At 46.1% G+C, this 23530-nt stretch overlaps 3 protein-coding genes across 9 annotated transcripts in view; all 3 read right to left on the reverse strand.

The window, feature by feature from the left end:
• DONSON (DNA replication fork stabilization factor DONSON) overlaps window positions 1-3431 on the reverse strand; it is a 15653-nt gene extending 12222 nt beyond the window's left edge. Inside the window, exon 1 of the mRNA XM_032220225.1 lies at window positions 2200-3431. Coding sequence (XP_032076116.1) covers window positions 2200-2514 — 315 coding nt within the window. The 5' untranslated portion in view covers window positions 2515-3431. The remainder of the gene's footprint in view (window positions 1-2199) is intronic.
• An 84-nt stretch (window positions 3432-3515) lies between these two features.
• The window catches only part of CRYZL1 (crystallin zeta like 1), a 40239-nt gene continuing 20224 nt past the window's right edge, over window positions 3516-23530 (reverse strand). For all 7 annotated transcript variants that reach the window (XM_032220229.1, XM_032220233.1, XM_032220231.1 and 4 more), the window contains 5 exons: window positions 11748-11846; window positions 7424-7542; window positions 7010-7115; window positions 5064-5109; window positions 3516-4139 (listed from right to left, as the gene is read on the reverse strand). In XM_032220229.1, the coding sequence (XP_032076120.1) occupies window positions 4040-4139; window positions 5064-5109; window positions 7010-7115; window positions 7424-7542; window positions 11748-11846 (470 nt within the window). In that variant the 3' untranslated portion in view covers window positions 3516-4039. The remainder of the gene's footprint in view (window positions 4140-5063; window positions 5110-7009; window positions 7116-7423; window positions 7543-11747; window positions 11847-23530) is intronic.
• Window positions 17073-23526, reverse strand: LOC116510613 (lamina-associated polypeptide 2-like). Its single transcript, XM_032220226.1, has 2 exons — window positions 21163-23526; window positions 17073-17906 (listed from the first exon to the last, which is right to left on the reverse strand). The coding sequence occupies exons 1-2, from the start codon at window positions 21867-21869 to the stop codon at window positions 17351-17353; spliced, it is 1263 nt and encodes a 420-aa protein (XP_032076117.1). The 5' UTR covers window positions 21870-23526; the 3' UTR covers window positions 17073-17350.

The raw sequence follows: 23530 nt of genomic DNA on the forward strand, positions 1-23530 counted from the left end.
CTTGATTGGGGTATTGCTTACTTGATTGTTGGTCTGAAGCTGACCTTGGAGTTAATCTATGCTGCTCTGAGTGCTGATTACTGATGGAGAAGTGCTGGAGTCTTTTTCTCTTTTGGGCTGGATGATTGTCTCTTTTGCATAGTCTATAAGTGTTGTTAATGTCTATGTGTCTATTGATGGCTGATTTGTTTTTCAAAAGGAGTTTCAATCTTGAATTGGTAGGCTAAAAGACGTCAATGGATAGTTAGTAATCAATTCAAAGGAAAGCAAACTAAATAGGAAATGTATATTAAAACATTGGACAGTAGAACTATCAGCATTCAAGGTATCTTAGAAGATATTTCCTACTTATAATAATCTCTAGCACTAGAAGATAAAGTTAGATAAACACTCCATTCATTATCACGCCAGAAGGCTACAAGAACTGATAGAATACCTACTGAACTAGATAGGCAAGCAATTGAAGATGATTCAGTCAAGCTTTGACAGTAAACCTGGAGAATAACACAATGGTCAGCAGATTGGAAGACTTGCTCCAGCTGGGGAAAGAAGTGGAGTACGGCTTTCCCATTATGTATTCAATCTATATGCTGAATATATATTAAATAAGGATGGATTGGAAGATGAGTATGGTTTTAAAGTTGGAGGAAAAAATATCAGTAACCTGTGCTATGCTAATGACACTACAGGTAGTCCTTGCCCATGCATTTATTTAGTACATTTGTTCAAAGTTACAACTTGGTGTACTTGGTTGGCACTTGGTGACCAACTCAAAATGAAAACATTGCAGTGTCCCTTGATCATATGACCACCATTTGTGACCTTCTCTGCCAGCTTCCTACAATGGGAAAGCCGGCAGGAGATCTCAAATGGGAATTACATGGTTGTGGGACACTTTGATCACACAGGATTTGCTTAATGATGGCAACAAGAACTGCCAGAACTGCCATCATAAGTTGCCACAATCATGTGAGTTTGTGGTTCCAATTATCATCAGTGGGGATTCCTTGTACTATAATAAATTAAAATGCAAAGGATGTGGAAGCTCTAATAAAATAGAATAATAAAAGTGAATAAAAGTAATAAAAGTTAAAGAGCAAAATGAAAAAAAATGGTACTAATATTAAATACAATGAAGATCAAACTAATGACCACAGATAGAACACCCAGCCTTAAAATTAACAATAGAGATGTCAAAAAGATAGCTTGTGTCTTTTAGAATCAACCAACAACAGTAAAGGAACAAGCAGTAAAGAAATATGTTGAAGGATTGGAAAAATTTTGGCTTGATAGCAGCCATCTTTTTCTCTCTCAAAAAACCAAAGGAAAAAATAGAAACCACTATAAGACACTAACATCTTCATAAATAATCTGAGTCAAATATGGAGAGGCACTAATTTTCATTTTCATAAATGATTATGTTGTTATTAACTATGTGATAAGAACGGCCTCACCTTCTTAGCATTTCAAACATGCCCATCAGGCACACAAGACTGAGAGCTGTGTTCATCACCTTAAATTTAAGGTTTATCATAAAAGAACAGAACAGAATAACAAAAGTTGGAAGGGATCTTGGAGGTCTTTTAGTCCAATCCCTTGCTTAGGCAGGAAACCCTATACTATTTCAGACAAGTTGACCAATCTCTTCTTAAAAACTTCCAGTGTAGGAGCACCCACAACTTCCTGAGGCAAGCAAAAGGTATATAATTGAAACTACTTTCCACTATTAATGTATACATTCTGGATTACTGTGAAGTGACACAAGAGGCAATAGATGACTATTTGTGTTAAATGGCCTGAAATAGAAACTCTGTGATTTATTTCAGGCCACAAAAAGTTTAATAAATGTTTTTCATCATCAGGCTTCTCTAAACATCATCTTTTGATTTCTCTAAAAATCAACAGTTGTTACAAGTTATTTTCAACTACTCTACCAATTGGACTTTTGTCCAATCTTTTTTTAAAAACTTCCAGTGTTGGAACATTCACAACTTCTGGAGGTAAGTTGTTCCACTGATTAATTGTTCTGTCATTTTCCTTCAAATTTAAAACTCATTTCAAGACACACACTCCCTTATACCCATTTAATCTCAAAGTCCCATTTCTATTCCTTAGGCACAACAACGCGCTTGAATGATATGCAATTCGGCCTAACGCACATCGAAGGGTTGCAAACAGTGACGGCAGAGCCCAATTTACCTGCTTCTCGGATCTGCTGAATACGTCATTCCTCGCCATTATCCACTCCACTCCTGCAAGTCTCTGGGCAGATGATTGAACCAGGCTGGGTTCCGGCAGAAGGCGAGGCGTGTTTCCCACGTTCGTGAAGGGGTTGCGCCGCCGACCCCCCGGGCCGAGCCGAGGGGGAACAGGCGAGTCCTTGAGGGTTGCCACGGACGAAACCTCTTCGGGAAGAACGACCATTTCGCTTCTCCGAGACCTCTTCCTCTTCAAGCGCAATATCTCCGGCGGCTTCTTGAAGCCGGGAGAATAATCGGGAACCACGGAACACATGTCGCTCGGTCGGTGGAGGTGGCTGGAAGGAGCCGAACAGACCAAAAATTCCGCGCTTAACTTGAAAGCCCCGCCTAGCAGCTGGGCGTCTTTTCTTTTACCCGCGGAAAAGGCAACCAATCCAAACTGAGCTCTTTCACGAGGACCGCCGCCCTTTTCACCACGCACGCTCAGAGCAGCTTTTCCCCGCTATTAAAGCTCAAGATAGGCAAACAGAGCTCAGCTCGTAAGGGGAGAAGAGAATAACTGTAACTTAACTGGTTCCTTTTTGCTTTTGAAAATTTGATTTTCATTACGAGATCCACTATTAAACACCCGGGACAAAAGACGAAGACTTTAGAATTGTAAATCTAAATCCATTTCAGCTCTCTGCCAGGTATTAGTATTAGAATTGGATTTCCCTTGTCGATCTAGTAGAAATACATCTTTATCACCTATGATTCCTTAGTGCAGTGTTTCTTAACCTCGGACACTTTTAAAAGTGTGTGGACTTCTAGATTTGTGAATCATTCTGAGTTGCATAAGATGGAAGGCAATATAAATCTTTTACATAAATAATTCAATGCAATTTTTGACCATTGAATTAAAAAAAAAATGCATTTAACCCAACTAATAAAATTGCACATAGCAAGCCCAGGTCTGTTATAGCATATGCCAAAATAAACATATTTATGTTACAGGTTTCTTCCTTATTTGGTGCAATAATCTTGAGTATTCTAGAATTATATATTTTAAGTATGATCAGAAATCAAATAAAACATTGTAGACTTAAACATTAGACATTTTGAAATTGCCTTTGGGGATAAGTATTGTATGTACTTCTGCATAAATAAATGCAGGTTTATCTCTCCAGATTCTAAACAATAGAACTTTAAAAGTAGATATTTGAAAACAATACAAATAATGAATCCAATTCTTTAAATCTGAATTGGAGAAATCTCTTTATTGTATTATGAAATGCTTTTCCAACTTTACTCAGGTTTATTTTAATATGCCTTGCTCTTTGTAAATGAAACAGAAGTTTATGTGACAATTCTAATGAAGATAGAAACAAAATGTAATAAAAGGGAAAATTACAAAGTTACAATATGCTGCTCATAGTTTCCCATTTATGATGGAACATTAAAGAAAACATTCAGTCAAACCAAAAATCTAGACTTAAGTCTTTTTTGAAAAATCTTGGCCGTCACTTAGATTCATAGTAAACTTGTCCTACTGATTTCATGCTTTGTCTAAACTTGGATCAAATATGTAGTTTTCTGTAACATCATAGGATTCTCCTTTTTTCATCTGAATGAGCATGCAGTCACTCCTCCCCTCAAAATAAAAAAGCCAAACAAAAGCAGTACACAATAGCCAAAGTTAAGTTCTATGGTTTTTTTAGACACATGAATTAGATCTAAGGTTACAAGGGACTCAACCTATAGTTATTAAAAACTGTTTCAGATATAGGCTGAAGACAATTGATTTAACAACTATGCATTAATATATTAACTTCATTTTTACAGTTCAAATTGTAGAAACTTCATAGTTGGATAACTTGTTTTTTTCTTGCTTGATTCTTCTGAACTAATTCCATAGAAACTTTAGCTTCATATAATGGTAAAGGTTTATCCAGATAAGGTCTGAGAACAAAAACAAAAATTATAGCAACAGCATTTATCTTTTGCTTTATCCATTACTTCACCCCCTAGCAATCTTTAGAAAGTTTATAGATATTAAGACACCCGCCAAAGTATGAAAATACATAAAATTAAATTATTAAAATATTACTGGTGAGAGGAAATACAGTCTCCACAATTCTTCCTAAAGAGTCAAGTTTTTACCAGTTTTCAAAATGCCACAAGAATGGAGGCCATTCTTGCCCTGCAGGTTATGCTGTTAAAAAGGGAGCCCCAAAGAGAATGTCTGCCATCAAATCATATTCAACTGAAAATGTACACATACATTTCACAATTAAACCTGATTTCTGGAAAACTTTTATAGGCTGTCAAGATCTATGAATAGGCACATGGATTATGAACAAATGCAACTTCTAGAAAGGCAATTTTCCAGATAATTCATCCATCCTAAGTGGGTTTACTTATCATATGCCGTTTGTCCTAAGGGAAAAATATACATGGATGATTTTTTACAATTTTCAACAATTAGAAAAATGAGCCCAAAATAGCCTGCACAACTTGGGACATGCCAAGTAGCTTTGTGCAGCCTGTTTTTTTAAATAGTAATACATTTACAGGGACTGCCTCCCCAAAAGAATGTTTCTGTCCATCTCCAAACTTCATTGCCAACTCCAGCACTTTCACTGCTCCATTAGCTGCAAAACATCTCATCAGCACTCCATTTTGTGGCCAACAATTTTTAAAGTATCAATATGGCCCTTCCCCCTTTGTGTGTTTTGCAGCCCTGAACTAGAATCTCTAGAGCTAATTAGGTCTAAACATTTTTATTATCATTTTCTCAACTTTTTAAAGCAGTTAATTGATAACATACTTAAATGAATATATTTTAAAATGCTTATAATTCTTCAAACATCAATTTATCCTTACTTGAAAACTCCGCTTGATAACTTCTCCATTACATCTTCCAAAATAGGTATAGAAGAGAATAGTCAAGTGAAACACTATAAAATGTTAGAGCTGTGCCAAGATCTGAGTTTGTAAGAGAAATGTGATCCATAATATATTTGGTCATGCAAACTGTACTCTCACAATCACCTTAAATAAAACACATGTCAGAGTAACTAGAGTACAAATTAACCTATCGAAGAACAATTAAGGAGGAATCTTTTTTCATTGAAATACAGGTAGTTCTCAACTTATGACAGGTCATTTAATGACTGTTCAAAGTTACAAAGATCCATAAAGCACTTCTGGCCACCATAAAACATCACACTAGCAAGTCATATTGTTGTGATCTTTGACTGGTGATTGGTGATTGTTTGTGTGTATAAATAGTTGCCAAGTATCCTGGGATCATGTGGTCGCCATTTGCAATCTTCTCTGCTAGCTCCTCAGAAAGACCAGAGAAGATGCAAACTGCTGTCACTAACTGATGGATTTCTCCTCCCCTCCATGGACACAGGAGAAGAAAATCCTTGGTTGGACTGCAGAAACGAAACTCAGATCTCGATAGCTCAATGCAAACTTTCCCTTCAAGATATGAAGGAGTGTAGTTCCTGAAGATCCAAGCTCCATTCCTGCAACCTGTTGGGAAGGTCTTTTATACACACAGAGTTGCCTGCCCTCCTTCAATAGAAAGCTCAGTTGCGCCACCTGCTTAATAACCTGCGTGGTTGCTTAATGAATGCAATTGGGACAATTGTGATTGCAGTTGTTGAACAAAGCAGTCAAGTGACTATCTCACTGAATAAACACTTTTGCTCAACACTAAGATGCCTATCCCAATTTTGGTTGTAAGTTGAGCATCTGTACTAGTGTTCAGTGAGCAACAAGGCTTCCAGGGAGGTGGAGTGGAGAGAGAAAGCAATTATTATATTGTTTCTAACCTGCATTTAAATGCTTTCACTGAACATGTATTCCTATGCTTTAGGACAGTGGTTCCCAAGCTTGGCAACTTTAAGACTTGTGGACTTCAACTCCCAGAGCTGGCTGGAGAATTCTGGGAGTTGAAGTCCACAAGTCTTAAAGTTGCCAAGTTTGGGAACCACTGCTTTAGGAGAACCCACTAGTCCAATGCCTCCCAAAGCTTTCCAAAACTGACCAATATTTAGGTTTGATCAATGTTTGGAGGTGTTAAAAAATGCCTTGATTTTACAACTATTTTTATTCTGGTTGTTAATTGAATCTTATGGTCGCTAAATGAATCACATAATCATTAAGCAAATCCAGCTTCCTTAGTTTGCTTTTCAGAAGCCAGCTGGGAAGATTTCAAGTTTTGTTGTAAGTGAAACAATTTGCCAAGTGCCCAAATCAGAGGTGGGTTGCTAATTTTTTTACTACTGGCTCTGGTGCGCGCAGAAGTGTCCAGGCGGGTGGGCAGAGCCTCCTGCTACTCCTGCTTCTGCTCCTACCGATTCGGCCAAACCAGCAGCAACCCACCTCTGGCCCAAATAGTGATTATGTGACCTCAGCGATGGTGCACTCATAACTTTGAGGATGAGTTGTAGACCAATGTTTCCAAGGCTGCCATAACTTTAAACTGTTGTTAAATGAATGCTCATAAGTCAAGGAGTGCCACTTGGTTTGTATGCAATTCAATTTTTTTACTCCCACTCTTAAAGGCTTTTGTGTCTTTGAGGGTGGATACCTGGGGGATCACTTTTCTCTTATTCCTCCTGCCCGGCCAGTAATATTTGGCAAAGACAGCATGCTCTGGATCCCCTCAACAAAGGAATCATGTTCTGAGACTCAAGAGATGTCTTTCTGCAGCCCTCTCTGCCAGCAAAATATGGACACTAACCTCAAAATTGATACAAAATATATAAGTACTATGATACATAAATACAATCAACATTATATAATAAAAAGGATATATAGATATTTTCCTTGTTGCATACTTGACAAATTCCAAATTTCCTCATTCAGAAAAGAAACTGAAGCACCTTTCAGGAAAAGATATCGACAATCTGGAGGATCCAACTTTAAAAAAAGGGATAAATAGTGAAGCTATATTACTTTAGAATAAAAATAGCATAAACAAAGAACATTAGTTGGAGGTTAACAAAAGTTTTTGCCAAGAGAAAATATCATTTTCTATATTATCTACATTATTACTGTATTTATTCAAAAAAGATAAGACTAGGATGACATACAGTGCATTCCAGATATTAGAATTTCAACTTCCATATTATCGGGAATTTTATGCAAATTAAAGTCCAATGCAGCAGGAAAATATCAGACTGGGAAAGGCTGTTCTAACTAGAATTGTTTCAGAAGTTTCTTCTTACCTGAAGATTTTTTTCAGTCGTAATCCAGTGCCCTGCAGCACTAAGTAATGTAATGATGTCATGCTTGTGGGGTAGCAATTGTTGTGAAGTTGTTTCATTGTCTTTATTATGCAGTCTCACTAAAAACAAATTAAAAACACTTTCTAAAAATGGAAGATGAGCAAGAACTGAAAAGATGTGCCTATCAATGAATTCATATTTTTTTCAGGATTTGGTTTTTCTTTGTACTACATTAACCTTGTCTTTTTGTTACTCTACCAGGCTCAAATTATTATATTTCTGACACATATATGAAGACATGTCACTCATTTGAGTGAGTCTCAGTATTTTGCCATAAAAAGTATACTTGTTCCAATAATTTGAAAACTGATAGATGAATAAATATTCATAGCTTGAAATATATATCCATATAAGCATTTCAGTCTATGCTGCTAGTATATAACCTGCTCTGAGGTGCCACTGGTACAAAATGCCCTTTTAAATACTGTTTTCCCAAAAAGATTTTGTGTTTTTTCATGGCTTATAATAAAATATCACGGTCAAAGGGCAAAAACCACAGGAGTGAACTAGTTTAATTATCTTGGCAATATCCTGTGATTATTGCTACAGTAATTAACTGCAGAATAGCAAAGGCTAGCTCTGCTTTCAGAAGATTGTGCTCTACTGTATCGAGCTTACGAAACAAGGCACAATGGTGGAGCATAACATAAGCATGAGCTATGTACAACCAGGCATGCCTGTCCAAATATGCAAAAACATTCTGTCCTGAATTGGCCTGATTGGTTGCCTTCAGCCACACCATATTTAATCTTTGATCCTTGCACAATCAACCGATCTTAATCATGGGTGGGTTCCTGCCAGTTCTAACCTCTTCTATAGGAGAGGTTCCACAAATCTACAGTGCCATTTAGAACTGGTTCCAGCTCCCTCCCCCTGTCCGTCTGCACATCATCAAGATGAAGAGCGAGAGGAGGAATTCTGGGAGTTGAAGTCTACAAGTCTTAAAGCTGTCAAGTTTGAACACCCCTGGGTTTTTTTTTCTAAAAGGTTAGGGGTGCAAGGGTCTTGTAACTTGACAGCTTTAAGACTTGCACACTTCAATGCCAGAGTTCTTGAGCCAACATGACTGGAGGAGGGATTCTGGGAGTTGAAGTCCACAAGTCTTAAAGCTGTCAAGTTTGAACATCCCTGGGTGTTTTTTTTTCTAAAGGGTTAGGGGTGCAAGGGTCTTGTAACTTGACAGCTTTAAGACTTGCGTGCTTCAAATGCCAGAGCTTCTGAGCCAACATTTTGCTTGCTAAGCAAGAGCATTGTTAAATGAGTTTCATCACATTTTACAAGTTGCCCACGCCCACCCAGTCACATGACTGTCAAGCCTCTCCCACTCGGTCACATGGCTGGCAAGCCACTCCCACAAAGCAGGCCACCCCTACATAAGAGGTTCTAAAAAAAATTGAAACCCACCACTGACCTGTAGTTATATTTACAATTATGGCTCTAACTGTATTATTTCATTATGCAATCTAGTCTACTTCTATTCCTAGAAAGATTATTTTATTATTTTAATTTGCAGTTAACACTGGAAAAACATGCAATTCATCCCCAAATGTACAAGCAATAATCCAAAACATTGTAACATGGGCTCTTAAAGTTTGCAATGCTGTTTAAAAGATTCAGAGAAGGGGAATATTTTCACTTGGCAATTAATGAAATTTTCTCGAAGAGTATTTCATAGATGGGGAATCACAAATCAGCAGGCCCTTTCCTTTATTGACTTACCATCATTTGGCAAAGACATTCAAAGAACCTTCAAGAATGATATTTAAATCCAAGATACTTAAATTGGAGAGAAGGACCATTGATTTACCTGAAGGGTCAGGGTGCTGCGAAGGAGAGTCCAAGCAAGGGTTAAATACAGCCAAACTGCCCAGAACTGAAATGAAACTTTAAGCCACGCCTCTGGTGCTGATTATCTTCAGATTTTTTCAATGAAGACGTGAAACTATTGTGCGCTGAGAAGTCCCAAAAACGAATTTGAATACACTTTCAATAACAAAACATGTCCAACAGGAAACTGTCAACTCGACTAGGAACAGCGGAGCCAGACCCCTGGGTGGGGTGGACTCTCCTTTGCAGCGCCCTGAAAACGACCCTTCAGGTAAGTCAATGGTCCTTTTCCAAGGTGCTGCTCAGGAGAGTCCAAGCAAGGGACATACCCAAGCTAAATGTCATTAAGGCGGGAAGCAGAAGCAGTCAGGGTCTCTCCGCATATAAACCCCCAGGGAGGCACGGGCTCCAGATCCCTGATGTTGGAGGCCGAATAGGTAGACTGAGGCTCTTGGGAGACAGAAGCCGCTCTGGGAGCCACCGGGGGCTCCACATGTCGGGTCTTGCAAGTGTGCTTGTCCCTCTGCTGCATGCCTGCCTCGATACCTTGAGAAATGGCCCTATTAATGACCTCCTGCATCTCTGCTGAGAGATCGGGTCCCCGATCCTCAACAGGGCACACCCTGGGATTTGGCCTGGGGTGCGGATCCTGCGGTGCCAAGGGTCCCAAGACTGACTCCTCCTCCAGGTCCGAAGGGCATGCAAACAGGCCAGCCTGGTCCACCATAGACACACCAGGGGAAACTCCCATGGTCAAGGAATCCAGGGGAGAAAATTCCTGGCCTTCCTCATCACTGTCGGAAATAGGATGGGTTTGAGCAGGAGGGACTCCCAAGGAGGGCTCCTCAGGAGACACCAGTTGAGAGGCTTGGGTTTGCTGTTGGGCCTTGGAGAAGTCTTTTTCAAGGGCCTTCTGGCGGCGCAAGGTATCCTTATCAGGCCCCGATCCCTGCTTAGACCCAGGTCTGGCATAGGGTTTGGAACTCCTAATAGCCTCCCTGGCAGCCATGCCTGCCTGCCTACAAAAGGCCTTGGAGGAGACCTCTGACTGGCCAGGCTCCTCTAGAATCTGATCTGCCATGGTACTAACTCAATCCAATAGGTTAAGGGGCACCCCCACTCACCACCTCACAAAGGCCCACCGTCGACCAGAGTGCTCACAGGAGAGACACAGAAAGGCGAAGGACCAAAGACAATGTGGGAATGAAGCATGAGCGATCTCAGCTCCCAGTGCCCACAGGAATAACAATTAGTGACCCAGGGGGCCTCAAATCTCAGCCGCTGCAAGTGAAAGGCTTTGGAGGTAAATTGCCAGCCATAGCTCCGCGTGGCTCCTGTGTCAGGCTTCAGGCAGCTGCGGCATGTGTGAGGAGATTAAAAGCGAAACTGGCAGATCAGGAAAAATGGCAGGCGGATTCTTTTCCCGCTGCGCCTGCGCTTTAACTAGCTGGCTGGGTAAATGAGCGCCCGGAGAAGCCATGCCGAACACCGGCTTCAAAAGCACGGATGACAGCCCACGGAGCTCTCCGCAGGGGATTTAACTGTAGCAGGGTTGCTGAGGCAGCGCTGGTGTCGGCACTCCGACCCATGCGCCCCCCCAACAGCTGCCTGTGTCCCCCCCCCCCCCCGCGGTGCCTAAGGTATCCAGGACACCAGGAGGACTGAAATGGAGAGAATGGCCAATTAAATTAATTAAAGAGACCTCTTTTGTTTTGCTCTCCAAGCCTGCTCCAATACAATCAAATTTAAACTACTTCCAGATAAAGAGAGTCCAAGCAACAGCAATAGCAGTTAGACTTATATACTGCTTCATAGGGCTTTCAGCCCTCTCTAAGTGGTTTACAGAGTCGGCATATTGCCCCCACAATCTGGGTCCTCATTTTACCCACCTCGGAAGGATGGAAGGCTGAGTAAACCCTGAGCTGGTGAGATTTGAACCACCGAGCTGCAGAACTAGCAGTCAGCTGAAGTGGCTGCAGTACTGCACCCTAACCACTGTGCCACCTCGGCTCTAAAGCAAGTAATAGAAATGAAGAGAAACTCTAAGTGTGTCCACTGGGCTAGCTGAATTGAAAAAAAATTGAAGATAATCAGCACCAGAGGCGTGGCTTAAAGTTTCAATTCAGTTCTGGGCAGTTTGGCCGTATTTAACTCTTGCTTGGACTCCCCTGAGCAGCGCCCTGGAAAATTCATTTCTCCAGATACTTTGGTCTCACTGAATGCTCAACATTTTCTAAAGCAAAATTGAAACTTAGTAGACATATTCTGAATTAACTGAAGCTTAATATCATTTTCAAAGAGAGATCCATGAACAAACATTGAGCAAAACAACTGCTATACTGGAGGATATAGTTTTACAATAAAACCATAATTTGTTTACATAATTTAATAAATTTGGAAGTATTTTCTGAAACAGAGTTTTGGAATAATTACAGACCTCCTGCATCAATGATGATATCCACTCCTAATCCACCTGTCTCCTCTAAACAACTTTCCGTCAGGTCATATTTTCCATTCGAGACATCTATAATCCGAACTGAATGGGTAGGAAGATAAAATACAATAAATATTTAGGCATACACTATATTGCCAAAAGTATTCGCTCACAACCGAGTCTGATTATGTGGATGGGTGAGCGAATACTTTTGCCAAAATATTGTATGTTGTTTTAAAAATCAATCCAAATATCAATATATGTAAAAAAAACCCACTTCATTTCTTTAAAAAGATTTATAATTACTGTAGGTAGGGAATAACCAGTTATCAAAAATTTAGGGCTGCTCCTTCTCATCACAGTAAACATAGACCTCCCAGACAAAAATTGAATATCCTTGCTCTACTGTGTTCTTTGGGGTTTCCTGATTTTTTTATATGCTATTTGGGAAGCATATAAAGGAGTTTCAAGGAGAAATCAGTAATAAGTTACCTTGTATGGAAACTTCTTGCAAGGCATAAAAATAAGCCCCCAACCAAAACATGAACAAAAGCAGAAAACAAAACACATCACAAAAGACACATTGCAAAAAGATACCGTATGTAAAAATGACTTTGCATGTATTAAATGGAATCAAATTGGTAGAACTTTCCATACTGTCAATAGAGAGCCAATTTAAAGGTTAAGTTTATACTTTTAGTAGAGGACTGGGAGAGTAATAACTGGCATATAAAATGCAAGATCTCCAGAGATTGCCTACAGAAATTGTTTTTTTTTTACTTCACTCTCCCATCTCGCAGAGCAGTAAGATTAGAGAGGAAGAGATTACAAGAGAATAAGCAGGCATTCAATGGGAATATCCTGGGCTGTTTCCAGGGCATGCTCATGGCTATTGGTATCAGCACATTGTTTTTGATTGTATTCCCTATTGTGTTTCTGCTTACTCTTTTGTCATCCATTCCTCCCCAATCTCTCTGCTCTGTAGGGGGAAAAAACAGGAACAGGACAATATAGACTATGATGGCAATCACAAGATATAGGGATGCTGCAAAGGTGATAAGCAAGGATTACCTGTACTGCGGCATGTTTCTCAAAGTATCGGTGGCATTCTCGTACTGTTTTTATATGACAAACAAATGTATCCTTTCTGACCTCAAAGATGAACTTTCTTTTAGGGAAACATATTTTAAAATATATATTTTATTTTTGAGCTTACGATATTACAGAAAATATTACCTGCATTCATAAGTCAGCCATATGTAAAGTTGGAATGTCATTAAGTCTAAGGTTGCTACACTAAATCTGAATAGCCAAGACAAAAGATAAATATTAAAATTAAATAATAGATGGAAGAGATGAACGCTGCATATTATGTGCAGTTCTCATTCAATTCTGTGAGCTTGTACAATTCTGGGTTCCTAAAGTTTTTATTAGAATATTGAAAATTTCCCATCATTAGGTATTAATAATTAGAAACAACTTCTTACATAGCAGGAATCTACCTAAAGTTATAATCAAAGCAGGGGTGGGTTTCAACCGGTTCGCGGCGATCCCTGCGAACCGGTTGGTCGGTGAATCCGGAAGTAAGTAACTTCCGGGAACGGCGAAGGGCGTGCCCGCCCGCCCGCGGTCCTTACCCAGTTTTGACGAGTTCTGCGCTTCCACGCATGCGCAGGACGCATACAGCACCTGCGCGATCCTCCAGGAGCAGCTGGAGCATCGCGCAGACGCTAGTACGCATGCGTGCACCGCGCACGTGCACGAGGACGCCGCCGGCCCCGTTCTAACCGAACCGGTTGGAACGGGGCGAGAAACCCACCCCTGAATCAAAGTCTACACAATGTGACCACTCAAATGTTGACATCTTTTCCACTTCTCTTTCCCTTGTTAATTCCAGACCACATCAGCATTTTTCCAAAATTTCTGGGGAGGGGGGATAGCTACCTTAACTATATATGTCTGAATAAAACAAGTTGGATCAGATCACATGATACATTAGTCAATAAAGCTGGCTATGATGAATAGGTGAGACCAACAATCAGCCTTGTTTGGGAAAGCTCACCATAATATGTTGCAAACTGCCTGTCCAAAACAAGCCAGAAGACAAACCCCTTAACAAATATTAAAGAACCATCCTTGGTTTTGCTCTCTCTTCTTTACAATGGAATAACTCACTGCTGCATTCATAATTTATACTTATTTAGGTAATCTATCTTTTTGCCTTAATGCTATAGTTATATGTAAGCACTGGACAGAATGACCGTTGTCTTACCTGAACGGTCCTTCTATGGGTGCTGCGAAGGGAATCCAATCATGGGTTAACTTAGCCTTCTAGCCTTGAGACTGAGTATGCAAATTTCAAAGTCACGCCTCCTCTGACTGGACTTCCGTTTCCTTTCAGTTCTTTACGAAGTCCACCGAAGGAGCATTATGTCAATCCTCAAACAAGCCGCAAGTCATCCGGCACTACAGAGTCAAGTCCAGTCAGTAACAAGTCACAGAGTCACAATCAAAAAGGAGCCCTGACCAGCCGAAGCTGCGGGCGGGTTTGGATTCCCTTCGCAGCACCCATAGAAGGACCGTTCTGGTAAGACAACGGTCATTCTCCTGTGTGCTGCTTCGGGAATCCAATCATGGGATATATCAAAGCAATGAACTCCCAGGGCGGGAGCTAGGCTGGTCAGGCTCCTCCGCAGACGGAAGGACCCTTTGCAACACTCTCCGCCCAAAGGACGCCTCAGCCGAGGCGAAGACATCAATCTTGTAGTGGCGAATAAAAGGCGAGGGGGATGCCCAAGTGGCCGCCCTGCAAATCTCTTCTACAGACGCTTGCGTCGCCCAGGCCGCTGTGGTGGCCGCACTCCTGGTGGAATGAGGAGTGATTCGCCTTGGTACCGGTCTGGAGTGGGTGTCATACGCCAACGCAATGCAAGCTTTCAACCATCGGCCGATGGTGTGGGAGGACACCCTCTGTCCCATTGAAGATGGCTGGAAGGAGACGAACAGAGCCTCCGATCTTCGGAACGACGCCGTGCGCTTCACATAGCGATGAAGAGCTCTGCGAACATCCAGATGGTGCCACTGACGTTCCTGCGGATGAGACGGGTGAGGACAAAAGTCCGGCAGGACAAGTTCCTGAGTTCTGTGAAACAATGAGTTTATCTTTGGAAGAAAGGTCGGATCCAAACGAAGCACTACCTTGTTCGGGTGGAAGATGCAAAGATCCGCACGAACAGAAAGGGCTGCTAGCTCCGACACCCTCCTGGCCGATGTTATGGCCACCAGGAAGGCCGTCTTGAGTGTCAACAAGCGGAGGCTGATGGAATGTAGAGGCTCAAAGGGGGCAGCTGTTAGGGCCCTGAGAACCAAGGTCAAATCCCACGTGGGATAACGATGTACCGTCGGCGGTCGTAAGTTGGAAGCACCCTTAAGGAAGGTTCGAACTCGCGAGTGCTGAGATAAGGAGCGGCCTTGGCCACCCCCGACCACCGTCGACAAGGCTGTGACCTGACGGCGAAGCGTGTTTGGTGCCAACCCCTTGTTGAGGCCGGACTGCAAGAAATCCAGAACTTGGGGCACCGAGGCCTTGATGGGATCGACCCCGGTGCGCCGGCACCACCGGCAGAAGGCCTGCCAGGTAGCCTCGTAAATACGGGTAGTCGACGGGCGACGGGCCGCTTGAATTGTAGAAATGACTTCGTCCGAATAGTGGAGGGCCGCTAGCATCTCCCGCTCACGTGCCACACGGCTAACTGCAACAGCTGAGGGCCCGGGTGCCGGAGAGCCCCTTGGTGGAGCTGAATCTTGTCGTCCGGAATCCTCCAAGGACGCGAAACGGACAGATGGACGAGGTCTGCGTACCAGGGACGTCTGGGCCACATTGGAGCGACCAGCAGCACTTCCGCCTGTTCTGCCAAGATCTTCTGAATGACCGACGGAAGGATCGGGAGAGGAGGAAAGGCATAAAGAAGGCCGGCCGGCCAACGGCTGCGTAGAGCGTCTACTCCCTCCGCCCCCGGAGTCTGGTATCAGGAGTAAAACCGGGGAAGTTGTGCGTTGTGCGGATGAGCGAACAGATCCACCTCGGGCAGGCCGAAGCGGCGAGAGAGTTCCTGGAAGAGAATGGGGTGGAGCTGCCACTCCCCCTGATCCACAGTCGCTCTGCTCAGCCAGTCCGCCTGAATGTTGGCTTCGCCCGAGATGTGCTCCGCCCGAATCGATGAGAGTCTGGGCTCCGCCCAATGGAACAACCTTTCCGCTTCCAGCATCAGAGCTCTGGACTGCGTTCCCCCTTGGCGGTTGATGTGAGCCTTGGAGGCCACACTGTCGGTCAAGATTAACACATGGCGATGAGATACAATGTCCCGAAACTCCAGGAGAGCCAGACGGATGGCCCGCAACTCCAGCCAGTTTATGCTGTTCGCCAGCTCCTGATCCGACCATCGACCTTGGGCCACCCTGTCCAGGGCATGGGCCCCCCATCCGAATAAGCTGGCGTCCGTTGTAACTTGAACGCGGTCCGGCTCCTTGAATGGACATCCCCGGAGGAGCCTGGACGACATCCACCAATGCAGGGACCGCCTGGCCTTGCCCGGGAGCTGCACCTTGATGTGGGAGTGACTGGTATGCGCTCTTTGGAAGGGCAGCAGGAACCACTGGAGAGGACGCGCATGGAACCTGGCCCAGGGCACCGCGCCGATGCAGGAGATCATCTTCCCTAGCAGTTTGGACAGCGACAGAAGCGGTACTCGGCGATGAGATAGCACATGATGCGCCAGGTGGTATATGCTCTGCCTCCTTTCCGGGGACAGGAAAACCTCGCACGACATCGAGTTGATGGTGGTTCCCAGATGAAAGAGGGACGTGGTTGGGCGCAGATGGCTCTTGGGCAGATTGAGGACAAATCCATGGTTTCGCAATGCGTCCATCGTGACCTGTAGGTCTCGGAGGGCCTGATCTCGAGAGGACGACAGCACCAACACGTCGTCCAAATAACAATTGATGCGTATTGGAATTGAACGAAGAGAGGCTGCCAATACTGCCAGAAGTTTGGTGAACGTGCGCGGGGCCGAGGAGAGGCCGAATGGCAAGGCCCGGTATTGATAATGACGGCCGTTGAAGTGAAACCGCAGGAACTTCCGATGTGCCGGATGAATGGGCACATGGAGGTACGCTTCTTTGATGTCTATGGAAGTCATCATGTCGCCTTGGCGGATGGAAGCCAATATGCTCTTTAGAGAGTGCATTTTGAATTTTTGGTATTTGATATACTGATTGAGCTGTTTCAAATCTAGGATTGCCCTCCATCCCCCGGAGTTCTTTGGTACTAGGAACAAGATGGAATAAAACCCTAGGCCTCCCTGCCCTTTGGGAACTTGTTCTATGGCCCTGATGGTGAGAAGATGAAATATCTCGGTGTCCATAAGGCGCCGCTTTGACGGGCACCTGGGCACAGGGCACCTGATGAACCTTCTCGGGGGATGGATAGAAATTCTAGCGTGAGACCCAAACTCACTACTTGAAGGGCCCAGGCGTCTGACGTGAGCTCCGCCCATTGGTGGGCGAAGGCCAAGAGACGTCCTCCTATGGGCCCTACCTCCTGCGAGTCAGCGGTATCTGCGAAAGGATCGGTTGCCCGCTCCTCGGAATGACCGTCTACTCTGCGCCTGACTCTGCTGGCGCCCCCTGTCTCTGGCCCCAGCTCGGTCCTGGCCACGATCCTGTGCCTGGGAGAACCCCCTGGTATAGCTGGGGACATAGGGGGCGGAAGTAAACCCCGAGTCCCCAGACCGAAAGGGCTGCCGTCTACTATAAGGCTGTGGTCTTCTGGTCACACGGGCACTTGTGGAGGGAAGCACCTTACGTTTGTCCCGAGTCTCAATGAGAATGGGATCCAGCACTGAACCAAACAAGGCCCCGCCCTTAAAGGGCGTGGATGCTAGACGCCACTTAGATTTGATATCAGCTTGCCAGTGGCGGAGCCAGAGCAAACGGCGAGAAGCCACATTGGAAACCACAGCTCGGGATGCAAATTTTGCCGCGCTAAGGGTGGCATCAGCAGAAAACTCTAGGGCCGCTATCAGCTTGGTGACATCCTGATGGAGGCGCAGTTCCTCCGGGTCCAGCCTTTCCTGTAGTTGTCTCAGCCAAACTAAGGAAGTCCTATTCTGCTTGAGTGTATAAATGAGTGTGCTTGATTCGGAGGACCTGCCGGGAATTGCGGGGGCTATGGGGGTGGCTGAGGGGGCTAAAGATACGGGAGAGGGTCGGGGTATTGCGGTCGTGACAGGGAGGGGCAGATACGGCGGGGACTCTAGGGCAGGCCATTACCGGGGAAGGAGGGTTCGCTACATCACAGAGATCCCTCCTTCCGGCCCTAGGAGTCCCACTCCAAGACCAGATGGTGTAAGTAATCAGGACCCTGGTCTCAGGCTGTTGTCGCTAAATGCCAGGTCTGTTGTACATAAAGCACCTCTCGCCCGGGACTTAATTTTAGACGAGAGGGCAGACCTGGCATGTATTACTGAGACCTGGCTGGGCCCAGAGGGAGGAGTCCCCCTTGTAGAACTGTGCCCAGAAGGATTTCAGGTGCTGCATCAGCCGAGAGCCCAGGGAAGGGGTGGGGGTGTGGCCGTTGTTATCCGGGAGTCGTTAGTTCCTCGTAGGGTCCCTGCTCCGGAGATTGTCGGGTGTGAGTCTTTGCTGTTAAAGTTGGACCTCAAGGGTCAAGTGGGTTTGCTGCTAACGTACCTGCCTCCCAACAGCGTTGCAGCAGCCCTCCCCTCGCTCCTCGAGTCAGTAGCCGAGCTGGCAGTTGAGTTCCCTAGGTTGATGGTCCTGGGGGACTTTAATTTGCCGACGCTCGGTGAAAACTCTGATGGGGCGCAGGAGTTCATGGCTTCCATGACAGCCATGGGCTTGACTCAAGTAATCCGAGGCCCAACCCACTCGGCGGGACACATGCTTGACCTTGTATTTCTCTCGGAGCAGTGGATGTGTGATCTTGGTCTGAGGGGGAGTGACATCATACCCCTGTCGTGGTCAGACCATTGCCTACTGAGGCTCGACTTCCGGAGGCCAAACCCCCACTGTAGGGAGGAGGAACCGACCAGGTGGTTCCGCCCCAGGCGTCTTATGGAGCCAGTAAGGTTCCAGACAGAGCTTGGGGTTATTCCTGATACTTTCACCCACAGTCCGGCAGAGACTCTGGCTGCTGCGTGGCACTCGGCAGCGTCAGAGGCCCTCGACCGGATTGCGCCACTGCGGCCCCTCCGAGGCGGCGGATCCCGGAGACCACCTTGGTTCACCGAGGAGCTCCGGGAGATGAAGCGCCGGAGGAGATGCCTGGAGCACCGCTGGAGGTCCGATAAGTCCGCATCGAACCGAGCAATGGTAACCACCTGCACCAGGGAATATACTAGGGCACTTAGGGCAGCTAAAAGATCACATATAGCCTCCCTGGTTGCGTCCGCTGAGTCCCGCCCAGCTGCCCTGTTTAGGATAACCCGCTCCCTGCTGAACAAAAGGGAGGCGGGGGAACCCTTGCAGGGCAGAGCTGAAGAATATGCCCAATTCTTAGCGGACAAAATTGCTCGGTTTCGGACGGACTTGGACTCCACATCTGCAGTTCCAGCCGAGACTCAGGGGGACCAAGTACAACAGCTCTGGGTTGAGTTTCAGGAGGTTACCCCCGGGGATGTGGACAAGGCCATGAGAGCTGTGAGTTCCTCCACCTGTGCTTTGGATCCGTGTCCCTCATGGCTGGTTTCCAACTGTAGTGAGGTGACACGAGGCTGGATCCAGGCGGTTGTAACCGCCTCCCTTCGGGAGGGGAACTTCCCCGCCGCACTGAAGGCGGCGGTGGTGAGACCCCTCCTGAAGAAGCCATCTCTTGATCCAGCTGTCCTTAATAACTACCGCCCGGTCTCCAACCTCCCCTTCCTGGGGAAGGTTGTTGAGAAGGTGGTGGCCTTCCAGCTCCAACGGTCCTTGGAGGAAGCAGACTACCTAGACCCCTTCCAGTCAGGCTTCAGACCCGGTTACAGCACTGAAACCGCCTTGGTCGCATTGATGGATGATCTCTGGAGAGCCAGAGATGAAGGACATCCCTCCATCCTGGTCCTCCTTGACCTCTCAGCGGCTTTCGATACCATCGACCATGGTATCCTTCTGCGAAGACTGCGGGAGGTGGGAGTGGGAGGCACCGTGTTACGGTGGTTCTCCTCCTACCTCTCGGACAGGTCGCAGTCGGTGTTAGTGGGAGGGCAGAGATCGTCCCCAAGGCCCCTGAAATATGGGGTGCCGCAGGGTTCGGTCTTATCCCCCCTACTATTTAACATTTACATGAAACCGCTGGGAGAGATCATCCGTAGGCACGGGATTAGACACCATCAATATGCGGACGATACTCAATTGTATCTGTCCGCCCCGTGCCAAATCAATGAAGCGGTTGCCGTGATGGACCGGGGGCTCGAAGCCGTCATGGACTGGATGAGGATTAACAAGCTTGTGCTCAACCCAGAAAAGACCGAGTGGCTGTTGTGTTTTCCTCCCAAAAATTCGGCCACTAATCCAACACTCAGGCTGGGGGGTCAAATTCTACACCCCTCAGAGAGGGTTCGCAACTTGGGAGTCCTCCTGGATTCACAGCTGTCATTCGACCATCATATAGCGGCTGTGACCAGGGGGGCATTCGCCCAGGTACGCCTGGTGCGCCAGTTGCGACCCTACCTGAACCGGGAGGCCCTCACAACAGTCACTCGGGCCCTCGTGATTTCTAGGCTGGAATACTGCAATGTGCTCTACATGGGGCTGCCCTTGAAGAGCATCCGGCGACTTCAGCTAGTGCAGAACGCAGCCGCGCGAGTGATTGCGGGTGCACCCCGATTCACCCGCATTACACCTATCCTCCGCGGGCTGCGCTGGCTACCTGTCGATCTCCGGATGCGCTTCAAGGTGCTATTGACCACCCATAAAGCCCTACATGGCAGTGGATCTGGATACTTGAGAGACCGCCTTCTGCCAATTACCTCCCTACGGCCTATAAGATCTCATAGGTTAGGCCTCCTCCGCATCCCATCGGCCAGCCAATGTCGGCTGGCAACCACAAGGAGGAGGGCCTTCTCAGTAGCGGCCCCGACCCTTTGGAACGAGCTCCCCGTAGAGATTCGTACCCTCTCCACCGTCCAGGCCTTCCGCACAGCCTTGAAGAACTGGCTCGCCCGTCAGGCCTGGGGATAAGGACCATTACCCCGCCCGAATGTTGTATGCATGTTGTGTATCATTTTTATTATGTGTTGTTGTCTTAGTACTGTATTGTATTGTATTCCCCTCTCCCTGGTTTCTGTGAGCCGCCCTGAGTCCCCTCAGGGAAAAGGGCGGCCTACAAATAAAATCAATTCAAATTCAATTCAAATTCCTATTAAAGAAAGAAGCTGCAGTAGCTGAGCGCAAGGCCCACGCTGCTGCCTGATGAGTTTTGCGAATGACCGATTCGGCCTTGCGGTCCTCGGCCTTCAATCCTTCCGAAATTTCAGAAGGAATTAACGCCGGTGAAGCAAGAGCAGCGATGGGAGCATCCACTGTGGGAAACTGGAGGAGAGTCTCCAACTCTGGAGAAGATGTGAAAAGCTTCCTATCACCAGACCCAGGGGGCTTAACTGCGGTCGGCTCATCCCACTGCTTTTGGATTAAATCAAGAAAAAGCTTAGGGGATGGAATAAAATCTTGCAGAGCCACCTGCTCAGCAAAGAGCCGCTCGGTGGCATCCAGGCCCACAGCAGCACTTTCTGCAGAAATTGCCTCCCCCATGTGGGCGGTAGTCTTGGCCTTGTACAGCAGGGATTTGAAAAGAGTGTGCCTGAAGAGCCCAGGGGCCGGAGGCTGGTCCACAGGAAAGCCCTCGTCACCAGAGAGTTCCCTATCCTGGATTTCACCTTCCTCCACTAAGGGAGATTGTGCGCTAAACACAGAGTGTAAAGGGGAAGGAGGATCAGTTTGCAGAATGGAAGAATCCCCTTGTACTGCTTGGGGAGCCAGGCCTGAGTAGGCCAGAGTAGGCCTGGAGACCTGGGATCTACGCGCTAATTCCGCACCCACCCCTCTGGAAATAGCCTCTGAGATCATGCTGTAAAAATCAGCAGGAAGGCCCAAATCCTGGCCCTCCAGAGGCCTGAGGCCTGCAGCTGTGGGGGTGAACGTGGCAGAAGGCCCAGCGCGTGGAGGTGAACGAAGAGAAGCCCCACAAGCCTCCGAAATAATTGGGGGGGATCGAGGCCCGAAAACCCCTACCTCAGGAATAGGGCCCTGGGGAAGCTGAATATCAGGGGACCAACCCTGCTCAACGACCCTCACCGGAGACACAGGTTGCTGAACCAGAACCGGAGGGGAACAAATGGGAGCCCCAGATGCCTTGGGGGAACCTTGGCTTTGTCTTTGCGCTTGTGCGACTTATCCCGAACAGTAGATGAGGCTCGAGGCCTGCTAGTAGAGGCCCTGGTCGCGGCCCTACTAGGCCCAGGGCTGGCCCCCCCCCTCGCCAAGGGAGCGGGGCTCAGAAACTGGCCCGACAGTACCTTGCACTACCGATTGATCAGCCATGATATGAATCTGAAAGAGCTCAATCAGCGAAACAAAGGAATGCAATTGAAAGCACTCGCCAAGAACGCCACGTGGAAGCAGAGACCAAGAGAAGCGACCTCCTTCCTGAGTCAGCAAACTCGAGTGAGGGAAAAGGGAGGGGCGGAAAGCAGTGCGCAAACTCAAGCGCGCGGAGAAATTCTGCCTTCTCATCCCAGGCATTACTGCGCATGCGTGAAAAACGCTTCCAAATAAGGCAACCGGCATCAAAGGCGCGAAATTCAAAGAAACCGCAGGGGAAATTCCCAAACAGCCGATCCATGTAATCCTCCGGCAGCCGCTCCAGCGAGGGCACAAAGGAGGGAGGCGGGGAGGAGGGGAAGACCCGCTCCGACAAGCCACAGGCTCGGATCTGACCGCGCTCGCAGGCGGGTGCTATCCGGCGTGGAGGGCAGCGCTGGGAGACTCAGCTTCCTTGCGCGCTGAAGTTAAGGGAGGGCAGGCGGAGAACGCCCCACTCCAGCTGTAGCAATCCGATATCCCTTCAAGGGAAATAGCGAGGGAGGAATCGGCTGGCAGAAATCTGCCGCCTTACCTCCAATCCAGCAAGAAATCCACAGTGGAAACCAAGTAAATCCAGCATTAACCTTGAAAAATTAGCAATTAATCAAGAGAGAGTTGAAAATAAGTCTCGTAGGCTTTGGACTGAGTAATAGAACTGAAAGGAAACGGAAGTCCAGTCAGAGGAGGCGTGACTTTGAAATTTGCATACTCAGTCTCAAGGCTAGAAGGCTAAGTTAACCCATGATTGGATTCCCGAAGCAGCACACAGGAGAATTGCTACATTCCAATTTCGTTTCCCCCTGAACAGATATGAAAGTTCATTGTTAGCTAGGGTAAATTTTATTCAAAGATCGAATTCTTGGTATTAATCTTTTTGTTTGATAATTTAAATACTTTTATGCTATTTATCATCAAAATTTAGAGTTAACATTATGGGTGATTGTGGCCAGATGTTAAAATATCGGTAATGTGTACCCAAGTGTAGGATGTATCTGAAAAATATAGTTTGGATAAATGACATAGAATAATCCTCTATTTCAAGTTTTCTAGATGCCAGCCCTTATGAGCTTATCAACATTTATGAATTTAAAAAAATGGTCTGAATTAGGTCTTTTCATGAGGTTTAGTATAAAATAATTTAACTT

This window comes from Thamnophis elegans, chromosome 6, assembly GCF_009769535.1.
Source record: "Thamnophis elegans isolate rThaEle1 chromosome 6, rThaEle1.pri, whole genome shotgun sequence".
NCBI classification, from domain to species: Eukaryota; Metazoa; Chordata; class Lepidosauria; order Squamata; family Colubridae; genus Thamnophis; species Thamnophis elegans.